Here is a 13174-nt window from a genome sequence, read left to right on the forward strand (position 1 = left end):
ATACTGGCTGGTGGACATCATTAACTAAATTGTGCATTTGTGATTTATTTTATGTGTAATCTCTTGGGCTAAATACTTATCCAAATACTCTGCTTAATCTGGATGGTTTTGTTCCATTTAAAATAGTCTCTCATTTTTCTCATCCCATCTGATTTGTGACACTGCCTATCTACTATTTCCTCCAGACACAATTCAAAATATTATTTTGCTGGGGAAGGGTTAGTCCTGAAATATTCTCTTTTCAGCAGTTTTCCTCTCACTTTTTTTTTTCTTTTCTGATATCCATTGACTGGTTTGCACACCAATAACTAGAATTGCTAACACTTTACAATAAGTCTCCCTAAGTTACAGTGTATTCCCTCCTCCTCCCTCACCTCTATTCCCCTCTCTGGAGGTCTGTGGAACTGTCTCTCAGCTTCCAACAAGCCGACTTCATCTCTGCTTTTGCTTCCCACCACTCTCTGAATGTCCTCGATCCCACCAAAACATGGATCTCCCCTGAGAACTCAACCACTCCTGGTGCCCTATACTCTGTTCGTCTTACTGGGCGGGGACAAGGAACATGACTGCTGCTCTGCTCTTCTCTGTTCTCTGTTTTTCCCATCTGTCTGTAACTAGGGTTGGCAGCGCTCGGGGTTTGCTGGCTCCGGCTCCGGAGTGGCTCCAGAGGTTCAGCTCCAGCTCCAGGCCGGCTCCAGCAGCCCCAGCTCCAGCTCTGGAAACACAAAAAACAGTGCAAACTAGGATGCGATCATTATTTATAACGTTTATACTTCTTTTATGTAAATAACTGTTTAGCAAAACCAAAATATGAATAACAAACATAACAAAAGTAGAACATTGTAAAGATGTCTGTGGCAATTAGGGTTGCCAGCCAGACAGTATTTTAGCGGACTGTCAGGTATTTTTACACTACATGGCCAACCGTATGTGACACCCCTTCTAATTAGTGGATTTGGCTATTGCAGCCACACTTCTTGCTGACAGTCATATACAGTTGCTCTCAAAAGTATTCACCCCCCACTTTTCCACATTTCATTGTGTTACAACATTAAATCAGAATGGATTTAATCAGGAGTTTTTGCCACTGATCAACAGTGACATTGTCCATAATTTCAAAGTGAAAAATAGAATCTGCAAACAGAAAATAATTGAATGCATAAATAATCACCCCCTTCAGTAAATATTTGGCCAAACTGCCTCTGCAAGCAACATCTGCACAAGAACTGTTTGTCACCCTTTTCTGACTCTGAACTTTCTTCTCTCCTCCTAGGTCACAAACCCAAGACTGAACCTTCTCCCCACTCACCTCCTCCATGCGACTGCTCCTGATCTACTCCCCTTCATCTCCTCGCTCCTCAGTTCCTCACTTCTCTGTCCGTTTCCCCATTGCTTTTAAACAAGCTGCTGTAATCCCACTCCTAAAGAAACCTACACTTGATCCTACCTCTCCTCAAAACTACCACCCTGTCTCCCTACTCCCCTTCCTCTCAAAGACCCTTGCTCTCTGCATGTCTTTCCCATCACTCACTTCTTGATCCTCTGCAATCTGGCTTCCGCACAGCTCACTCCACTGAGACGGCTGTCCTGGCAGTCACTGACTCCCTCAGCTGTGCTCAGGCAGCCTCCCTCTCCTCAGTCCTCATCTTCCTTGATCTCTGCAGCATTTGACACCGTCGATCACTCCATCCTCCTCTCCTGCCTCGCTGACCTTGGAATCTCTGGGACTGCTCTCACCTGGTTCTCCTCCTACCTCAACAACCGGACCTACCAGGTGACATGGCGAGGTTCCTCATCTACTCCTCAAACTCTCCACACAGGCGTCCTGGGTCCCATCCTGTTCTTCCTCTACACTCGCTCCATGGACCCCCTCATCGCATCTCATGATTTCTCCTACCATTTTTACGCTGATGATGCCCAGATCTTCCTATCTTTTCCCTCTTCTGACCTTCTCATTCCATTTCGCATCTCGTCCTATTTATCTGCTATCTCCACCTGGATGCACTCCCACCACCTCAAGCTCAACCTCTCCAAATCTGGTCTCCTTTTTTTTCCTCTTTGTTTTGCTGAACTCAATCCCACTGGATTCTACGATGCTATCTCCGTCTTCTTCCGTTAAGAACCTAGGAGTCACCCTCGATCCTGAGCTCTCCTACACCACGCTGACACACACCTGCAGATTCTTCCTGAGCAACATACATCGAATCCAACCCTTCCTCACCAGCTACTTGACTCAGCTGCTTGTCCAGTCACTGGTCCTCTCCCTCCTGGCTGGCCTGCCTGCAACTACTCCTGCCCACTCCAGCTCATCCAGAACTCTGGTATTCTCTCTGCCTCTGCTACTCCAGTGCTCCGCTCCCTCTCCTGGCTTCCGATCCCGACATGCATCCAGTGCAAGACACTGACTCTCACCTACCGCTGTCTCAACCAGTTACCTTCAGACCCTGACCACTCCGTACATCCCCTCCAGACCTCTCTGGTCTTCTGGTGCCAGAAAACTAACTTTTCCTCCTCTCCACTCCCCTTCCTCCAGAGCTACTCCATTTCATCCCTGGCCCCTAAGTGGTGGAATGACCTTCCCACTGAAATCAGGAGAGCAGAGTCCCTGACCACCTTCCGGCAATTACTTAAGACACACCTATTCAGACTGTATCTGTAACTTAGTTACATATATTATACTTTATCTAGTTTTCATTGCACAACTTGCTTTTACATTGCTAGTACTTGTGGTGTTTATATTGTTTACCCCTATGTCCCTTCCCCTGAACTATTTACTATGACTTCACATCTTGCAATTATTAGCTCACAAATCTAGAATGAAGGACTTGTATTAACTGTATATCGGTATCTGCTCCTTTGTATGAGGAGGGACAGGAGGAGCACTGCCAGAGCCCTACAAAATGTTCTCCCGCGGGCTACTGGTGTGCATGTTTCTGACCAAACTGTCAGAAACAGACTCCATGAGGGTGGCATTAGGGCCCGACGTCCTCTAGTGGGACCTGTGCTCACAGCCCAGCACCGTGCAGCTCGATTGGCATTCGCCAGAGAACACCAGAATTGGCAGGTCCACCATTGGCGCCCCGTTCCAGCATGATCCAGCATGATCAGTTATGTGTGATTTAAGTGTTCGCTTAATTTTTTTGAGCAGTTTAATAATAATAGTGTTGGGTATTCTTTGTAAATCAACGGGAAACAAATCCCATTTTAAAGCATGTTGTAGCACAAGAAAATGTGATAATGTCAAAGAGGTTTGAATATTTCCTATAGTCAGTATATATAATAAATTCACCTTCATTCGCACCATATCCCTGTGTACCTGTTTCACTAATCCCTGCTTATTTAACAAGACCAGCACTGGGGTCATCCCACCCACACTGCCACAATATATATTGATATATATTACCAGAGTCTGAAACTTATTGAACATCATATATTTAGAAGTATATGTAACCATTTTTGACAGATGTACTATTGATTGCATAACAAGTTTTTTAGTTCCAAATCTACTGTCTGAATACATTTGGAGACCACAGTATAACTTTATATGTTGACTAAGAAAACGAGAAAACTGTTTTCCACTAACAATTCTTCCTTTCACAACTTTCCTGCCCACACACTTCCTTAACCACCTGTTTTTTGTGAAACAGAATAATGAAGAGAACCACTTCTGTTTTCAAAAAAGTCTATCGTCCCTGCTTACTGAAAGTCTTAATTTTGTCTTTTTCTTTCTGTTCTGTGTGCTGTGCTCTGTAAATCTGAATTCCATATCTCAGCTTCATCTGCTGAACAACCACGATAAGAGTGTGAAGCTAGAGACGATCTGTGAAAGCATGAGCTCAGGTAGATAACTTCTCTGATCTTCCCGTTATCATCACCGTGCATGTACCGCCCCCGGAGAAGACACAGCTGCAAACAAAGACAAAACAATCAGCCTAAGTTAAGTCAGACAACTTGGATCACTGAACATGCTGCCCAGACTGTTTCCTCTCTACCTCTGCCTTGCCCTTGTGAATGGTAAGCAGTATGATATCCTTTCTTGTCTTTTGCCTCGTTTAAAAAACAATAGCTTTTTTGTCTGTTACAGTTAGTACCTCTTTAGCTTGGGAAACACTGAAACTTTAGAGACCACTGCTGTATATAGCACATGTCAGAGAGTCACCATCAGCAGGAACATGTGTGCAATACTAAGACTTATTCATCCTGTCTGTAATTATAGGCTATTTACTGGTATCAGTGGTGATGCTATGTCAGTATAGTCAGTCTTCAACATATAATAGATTTTTTTTTATCGAATCAGGTTCTGGTAAAAAGGTACTGTAAGCCATGTGACCAATTAGGCTACTTGTACACATAATACAAATTTTGATAGACTGGGTGTGGAAATAAACTTAATTCCTTTTATGTTCCTAGAAAAACATCCATACATAGATACATAAATATGTCTAAATAGAGAACTACTGTGCTAGTGTAGTACTTCATTGCTTACTTTCTTCCTACTATTTATTTCATAGATGTCCTGACGGTATGTTATACAATCTTTGTTGTGTTACTCCTTGTTTGAGTTCCCGTGTTTGAATATGTAAAAATAAGCAAACCTATTTATGATAAAAAGTTTGAATTCAGAAACTAAATGGAAACCTCATTTGGTATTTGTATTTATAGATTTAACTTAATTTATAAAATGCCCATTATAAGTGCATATCAGTATTTGTGGTTATTAAATCCCAGTACAATGATAATACTTACAGTGCTTTAAAAATGTGTCTTCATTTCTTGGTTCATAAAATATCTTTACATATACATTTTTAATTCTTAATGACAACCTTCTCAAAGCATTACAACAGGGCTCAGTAGTAGTTTAGCTTAAATAAAATGAAAATCTGACTAAATGCTCATAGTACATAGTACTGCTACAGGATGTTTACGTGGCTCAAGTGATTATAATGCAGGAATGGTTGTGATAGTTTGACTGTGCCAAGATGTAAGTGTGTAAAAGTCTTGATGGCAATACTATCATGCTGCATTGAGTCTGTTAATGAGATCAAATGGTGTGAATTCTGGCTGCAGTAGTCAATCTGTATGTATGTATAAACTCTATACATAAATGACCAAAAACACATTACATTACATTTACAAAACCGCAAAAAATAAAAACGTGTCACTACATATCCTCCCAAAATGTACAGACCCATAAGAATGGAATTTATCATGTGACTCAAGTTATATGCAGTTGATTTTTTGTCTCCATATTGGGAATCACTGGTTGATTTTTTTTTTTTTTTTAGGATCTCTTTTAGGATTTCTAATCACAGATTGTTAACCAACTCGGTTCACAGCATCAAGGTTTACTTGTAAACCTTTTGTTTTTCTTTTTCAGTTTAGGCACATTTTGCCTCACTGCAGGACAATTTAATTGAACTGGAATTTCTTTGTGTTTGAGTCACTTCCTCAGTTCCACAGGTTCGCTATTTGGAGTGATTAATTTCCAAGTGAACCAGAATGCATTTGCTTTCACACTGCTAAAACATTATTGGAGCAATGTCGCAAATGTACTGCATTCTCACTCAAATGAACTGAGACCACTAATTTCTAATGGTCTAGATCTGTTTATATTGGACCACATCCTGGTGCAACTCCATCACTATCAGAAGTTTCACATATCAATTAATCAACACATTTTTATTTGGTATAGCGCCCTGCACAAAGTAGCCAACAACATTTTTATTAAAACAACATATAAAGGAAAACCATTAGGAGGAGAGAAAAACAAAAATAACCTATAGCTCCAAACAAACTACATCGCACTTCTAACCCACATCAAACCGTAAGTGTGAAAGGTCCCTTAATCATGTATTCCAAAACATGCACCATTAAAAACACTCTTCTTTACATGCTATGATTCAACAATGCAAAGGACACATCTACAGCATTGCAGTGAGTTCATGCAGTTTTCACCGATAACAAAAAAAGGGGACACAATATTCAAACTGGGGGGTGCTGGATCTAAACTATTGGGGGAAGGCCCCCAAAGGCGCACCCATAGCGCTGGCCCTGTCTCTTTGTCTCCAGCTGCATTAAGTCAGTTGTGTACTGCCCAATCTGAAATCTTGGTCATAATTAGCATAGCTAATAGCTAGGGATTATTTTGAATAATTAAGAAATATTCCAACTTTATCACCCTGTAAGGCCTTATCAATCTTATTAAACTAAATGTATAAAACACTGCAGGAGGAAATATATATGTTTTTGATGATGTTGCTTTGAAGCAGAGTTAACAATGTACATTTCTCCATAAGCCTTGCAGGTCATTCAGTCCCTGAGGCAGCCAGTAAACAGCGATGGAACCACTAATTTTACTTGCAAGTACGTCACCGGCCAAGGTGATAATGTGTCGGTAGAACTGTGGAGGAAGACTCACAATGACAGGCTTCCTTGTGAACGCTCTTTCAATGACACTCAGGTTGGCCTGCAGTGTGTCATTTCTGAGGAGAAACAACTCTTCATTTTTACAATCTTCAATTTTGTACCCAATGACACGGATCTTTACTTTTGTAGAATATATAGAAAAATACCTCTTCCTATTGTTCAAAAAGATGGGAATGGGACGATCCTCTTCTTCCCTGGTAAGTTGACCTGCTGCCTGCTACTCATGAGATGCCCATGGAAATGAAATGTGACATCAGCATAGAGCTAATCTGATGTGTACAATTGTGAAATTAAATCAAATCAAATTGTATTTATTTATTTAGCAGGATAGGCTTAGAATGAGTCATCACCTGTCTGTTATCAATAAGTTAGAAAACGCAAGAGTTTACGGGGGGAGGGTCACTTCCGGTAGTCTGAACTAGATGATAAACAATAATATTCAAATCATATTTATATATCTGCGCTGTGCTCATTGATTTCAGAAACTGCAGAAAAACCAACTCCTGCATGCCAGGGCTCCAGCATTCTGCAGTGGATTCTGCTTGGGTCGACCGTGTTGTTTGTTTTTTACAGCATGATCGTTACCTGTGCTTATTTAAAGCTGAAAGTAAGTGTCTACTTTAACACTGTGTTGCTTAAAGATAGAAAGTTTAGTCATGTAATGTAAATTGTAGTAGAGGTAATAATAATAATAATAATAATAATAAATAAATTATATGAAACATAAATGTATGCATTCGGGAGGCTGCACAGACTTAATAAAATGACCGTGAATCATAATCACTTTTTCACTGTGGGCTAATAATTTATGGTTGTTGTTTGTATTGTGATGAGTACTTGGTGATCAACTACTTATTGTGTCCCTTTTGAATATCAATGTCTAAAGACTATCGAGAGGATTCACCCCAATAGTAATTTCAAAATATTGAAAACTAGAAAATGTAGATGCAGATTGGTAGATTTTTCTCTTAGGTGCTGTAGTTTATACACTCCCACCTCCCCAACATACTATGTTTGGACAATGTTGCAAGTTGCATTGTCATTTTGCCCTATTTATGTTTCAGCACAAACTTATCTGGACAGGTAACTTCAGTTGCTCAGAAAGAAAGTCTCAGTAAGGGAAATGGTTCACCAACAAACAAGAGCATGCACAGAACAACATGTACCAACAAACACAAAATGCAACTCCTACCTGCAGCTTCCTACACACTGCTCTCAGAATCTAGGACTTGTCTCTCTATACCATGTAGAAGAAGAGACAACACAATTATTGACTACAGTGATGACTACATGTACCAGAGAGGCTCTTTTCCTTACATTTATCACTACTTCTTATATGTATTTGTTCTATTCTACATGCACCATTTTTCTCTATCGTTAACTCACGCTTCATTTAGGTTCAGGAGCAGACTCAAATATTGCTGTTACCATGCGAGCCCAGCAGACCACAGGTGAGTTACATATGACCTAGCGATACAGCACTTTTTGTTTTTACATCCTGTCACAGTTCCAGTATAATGATGGTCACAATGGCATAGGCCAGTTATGGCTCTGTGCCCAAATGGCATTTACATTGACCACCAGGGCACAGATATTTGTTGATACGAGATGATTAGAGGTTGGTCGTCTAAGGCAACACAATCACCGTTCCTAATCCAGACCTTGTAAGAATACATGGAAATTAGTCCATAGAAATGTAGTCATTTACCCGACACAATATTAATTACTCAAGATGACCACCATAACATTCAGAAAACTGTGTGGGGAGATGTCACTGAAACAAGCTATCAAATAACCAGGTGTGATGTCAAGCCGTGATTGTACATTAACATTTTCCTTTTTATTTCATTTTACTGGTAAGTCAGATATGATGTCACCTGACAACAGTTTTTTCCTTTAAAGGATTTCTGTGAATGTAAACCACGGTTGGGGTCTATTCCTTAAAAACAGCCCCAGACCTTGTAATTGCTAATTTAGATTTAAACCCTTCACTTGTACAGAGCAGAGAGTGTTCCCAAGGGAAATGAAGCCCTTACAAAGAAACAGCAACACAGCCAGTGACTAAGTAAAATATTAGGCCTACAGCCCACATGGATATGAGCCCAAACTAAATTCATGATTTTTTTTATATGTATAGGTCTCACAAAACATAGAAATTGGAAGATCACATCCACACACAAGTGCTCAGGTAAGCTTTTTTCTTTCTTAAAATATATTCAACTGTGTAAACCAGTGCTAAACATTGTGGAACATGAAGTTTGCCCTCTCTGAAGGACTTATGTTTTAAGGCCCCTGTTACAATGTGCTCTGAATTTATTTTATAAATAGCAAATTCCATTCACCTTCAGAAGTCCCGGTTTACTCATTAAAATGTTATATTTTAATAAAAATATAAATCATATTGTTGAATGTGTACAAACGGACAGGAAAAATATATAAAATTACATAAAAATTACAGAAAAAAACAGTAACCTGAAGTAGATCAGTGTAATGAATGGTGAAATATTTCTGGCCACAGTAGGTTATTTAACTGGAAGATGAATATAGGTTAATTTGCATGAAAGCTGTTAAGACATTATGTATTTTGGGCTATGAAACGTGACTAAGTGTGACTTATTTTAAACCAGATATGAGATATGAGCTTTCTGCTTCATTCAAAGGGTAATTAAATAATTACCCATAATACCGGAACCAATAAGTTTTAAAAAGGATGTTAAAACGATTTCATACTGTACTAGTAACTGTAAAAGAAGCATTGTGAAGAGTTAGTTTCTATATAGATAAGGTTTGCCCTTTTTTTAACCATCCCTCACGGAAGTTTATATAATACAATTTCCATGTGCTAATAAGCGTATGCAAATGAAGGTGATGCAGTATATATTTAATCACAATAATCTAACAACACAATATACGTAATGCAGAGGAGAAGGTCCAGTGACGGAGTTGATAAAGAATGCACTAAAGTAATTCTTTCCACAAAACTGATGACTCAAAATGGGTTAGTCCCTTTGTTCTAAAGACATCTAATGTTATCCAAAACTGAGTAGACTAGTAAAGCTATAATTTAAAAACAGACTGGGTGGATGATGACCAGCAAAAAATTGATTATTTATATGGATAAAAGTAATGTCACGCTGAGTTAAAAAAAAAAAAAAAAAAGGAAATCATACCAACATTTAAACAGTGTGAATAAAGAAGTCACTGTGATTGTGACTGGAGATCAGACAGACCACTAAAGTGATATTTAAAAAAGCCACTTACCGGAGATTAAAGTCAGATTTTTAAATATGTGGGGGGGAAGGGCAGGAAAGAATTAACCAAGGCAAGGGAGACCCTCCACCACAATACATGACTGAAGTCTCTCACTTCATTGAATTGTCAACATTTTGTCTCATTTTTTTTTTGTCACATTTTTTCTGCAGCTTTGATCTGCTTATGCTGAGGTTTTTGCCTCGTATTGTAAAATCAAAGCGTGCCAGTGTCTGGTTTTGAGGTGAAGGGTCAGATCTTTTACAGTCTGTTCCGGACCTGGCCATGACACTGAGGTTAACATCTCTGCCCTTATAAAAAGAGCCTTGTTATCTTAAAAGTATGCAAAGTGGAAGGGGACTTTCACAGCTGATCTAAGATGAGCAATTATGAGATGTGGCTCCAGGGATGTTGCAGTCAAACTTATCTGACCGCCCTGCAGACACTTGGTGGCAGACATGACAAACAACTGTTTGTCAAATTTGCCTTGTAGTTGTAGTCAAAAGTATTCACGACCTCCATTTGAAATGTGAAATGTTACTTGGTGATTAATTTACTACAGAACATTTTGTGCAATTATCGTTCCTCAAGACTTATATGTTCAAGATTTTTCAGTTTGTTGAACACAGATTCAGCCCAAAGAAAACTGTAAAGATCCAAAGTGACTGAACTGACTATGCATTTAGTTGTATTTTTGTAACACCCGCATGTTTTCTTTTCTGTCAGATTCCTCCACGCCCAAACCATAAGAAGGTAAGTTTAATCTTATCAGTATGCTGTTTAATCAAATACTCATCTATATTTACTAACCCATGAAAGTATTGTAAACTGAGCTGCACCAAAAACTGGGGAATTATGTTCCCACAATCCTTTGTATTTTGTAGTAACACTTTCCTTCCGCATGCCTGCCTGCATAACACATATGGCCAAACTGCAGAATACCGTCAGGACTTTAGGTCTGCTTCATTTCATGCTTGCTGTTGAGATGCATTCATATGAATTCTACAGTGTATAGACAGCTTACATTCATATTGCAGTGGCTCGATAAACCAAAAGAAAATGACTGAGGAAGTAGGTCTATAAATGTGAATATATTTTACGGTTATACAACATATTCTATATATATATATAATCTCCCAACTTGCATATGACCATATACATTTTGATCATATCTTGGCCACAGTAGTAACACAAACCTTTAAATGCAAAGAGAATTTCAAGCTGATGGTGTAATTGCAGAAAAGAAGACGGGGTGATGAAAGCAATGGCGATTATATGGACATGAGGCAAGTGCCCAAATCAAGGGATAAGAACTTTAATTCCCAGCAGATCCATTACTGATATTTTCTGTGTATTTTTTTTTCCAATTTATATGTATTAATGCTTAATACTTGTTAATATACCATGTTTTGTTTTCTATTTCTTAAAGATGGCTTACATATAATTACTGCTTAAAGCAATGTTTTACTTTACAATCTTTGGTATGTCATGCTTGTTTGTAATTTGTGCTAAAAGGAGCCACATTTGGAACTTTTACCTTTGTAAAGTTATTTGTATTCTACATTGGAATGTATATTTTTTGCCATATTTAACATTGCTTCATTAGAAAGGGGAAATTTAATCCCCTGCCTTTGGAGAGCACTTCATCACAAAACACTTCATGGATAGATGTCCTTCAGCACAGAAGAGAAAACAGTGCCGCCTCCTGGTTCAACAATGACACTTTAGGATGCAAGCTGAGGTTTGCCAAATGTTAACCCGGCCCAGCTGGGTGCCTTGTCTTATTTCTGAGATCTGATAAGATGTGGTTTTAACAAAGTATTATTTCTCTAAGGTGTGCAAGAATACAAATGTGTAAAAAAGGAATGTATAAGTGCCACAAAGAAAGGTACTGAGTTTTTTTTTTTTTTTTTTTTTATGCTCAGTGTCACATTCTGACTTCAATCAGTGTTACAGCCACAGGTTTTTGTACATTTTTAATTAATTGCACTAAGCTATTTTAGTGTCAAAACTGTAAAAAAAAGAGAGAGACTGAAAATAAAAGTGCAATAAAACAACTCTACCTGAAAAAGGCTGTTGTTATTGAAAAGGAAGCACTGATTTTGCTCTGTTCATTTACTACAAGCAAGAGTTGAAGACAAACACTTAAACAGGCCTTCATTTTGTTAAAGACTTGTTCAATTTCTCAACACATTGTGGAAAGCCAAGAACAAGTGGTTTTCTTTCTTCCGCTTACACGGAGACAACAAACCAATCTGACTTCCTTTTAAGCCGATTGTGAACAAAGTGAGTCTTTATTGTTCAAAGGGTGGTGGAGGGGATACTTCATTCGGAGGGTCTTTGACTGAATTTGCAACTCGTGGTACAAAAAGTGAAAGGGAACAGTGACAGTAGTAGTAGTAGTAATGACCACCAGGGGTTTCTAATGCTAAATCAAAATCAGGGACAGGGAATACCAAGGTTTCCAACCTCAGGCCTATAAACAGTTTGACTTTTTTGACTTGAGTCGATTTTCTAGGTTCTTTCATTTTGGATGAGCAGGAACACAACTGCAAAGGCAAGGGTTTAATTGAAGTGCTTTATGTTTGAACAAAAAGTTGTGGTTTCTCAAGAAACATTAAAAGATCAATATAATCAAGTCAGCATTTCCACAAGTTTAATATACAGTTGAGTAGCACTTTGAAAGTACTGAATGTATTAAATGATTTTTAAAACATTTTAATGTATTAAAACATTTTTGGTCATTTTGTTTTTTTACATTTACATGCCTTTCTATAAATAAAATACTAAGATAAGGCTTTTCATTTAATTAAAATATATTAATTAGAAGGTTACTAGTAAACAAAACACAAATAGATAAAAGATTACTTGCATTTTCTAGTCCTTTCAAAGGTGTTACATTCCTCAACAATGCAGTCCTGTGTTCAACAGACTGAAATTACATAATTGCATATGCATTTCAAGCTTTTTACACAGGTGCATACATGTACATCATCATTCGTTTTAATAATGCAAGGATTTCGCTGAAGTGAGAGAAGAAACCAAACATGCACAAAAACAAAAGAAGTCCCCGGATGCTCCAAGATCTCATTGTCTAGAGACTGAATCAAATAATGAAATAATCTAAAATGAGTTGATGACATTAATATTTGTGATGTGGCTCTATCGAAGTTATTCATTCTTAGATTATATATTTTCTTGGAATTTATAGTCCACATGCAATTTCTACCAATTGGAAGTACTACTGATTTCTGTATGAGGAACAGTAGTGTTCACTATAAACCTATAATCAAATATATGTGCATGTACTCAGGAGTATACAATAGCACATTCTTTAAAGACCTAGGAAAATTTATTCTCAGAGCTGGGCCTAAGAAACACAGACTCTGCCTGCAAACATTTTGTGGTTTTAGATATTACAGACAACTGACACTCCTTGTGACAGGAAACCTTCATTATATTATCAATACCTGACACATGCAAACCACCTAATGGTTTA

At 38.3% G+C, this 13174-nt stretch overlaps 1 protein-coding gene across 1 annotated transcript; it reads left to right on the forward strand.

Moving 5' to 3' along the window:
• The first annotated feature begins 3886 nt into the window (after positions 1-3886).
• LOC136711794 (T-cell-specific surface glycoprotein CD28) lies at positions 3887-11768 on the forward strand. Its single transcript, XM_066688262.1, has 7 exons — positions 3887-4014; positions 6297-6623; positions 6909-7033; positions 7824-7877; positions 8564-8614; positions 10402-10428; positions 10915-11768. Exons 1-7 carry the CDS (start codon positions 3966-3968, stop codon positions 11014-11016), a joined length of 735 nt encoding a protein of 244 aa, XP_066544359.1. The 5' UTR covers positions 3887-3965; the 3' UTR covers positions 11017-11768.
• Positions 11769-13174: the final 1406 nt, after the last annotated feature.

This window comes from Amia ocellicauda, chromosome 16 (genome assembly GCF_036373705.1).
Source record: "Amia ocellicauda isolate fAmiCal2 chromosome 16, fAmiCal2.hap1, whole genome shotgun sequence".
NCBI lineage: Eukaryota > Metazoa > Chordata > Actinopteri > Amiiformes > Amiidae > Amia > Amia ocellicauda.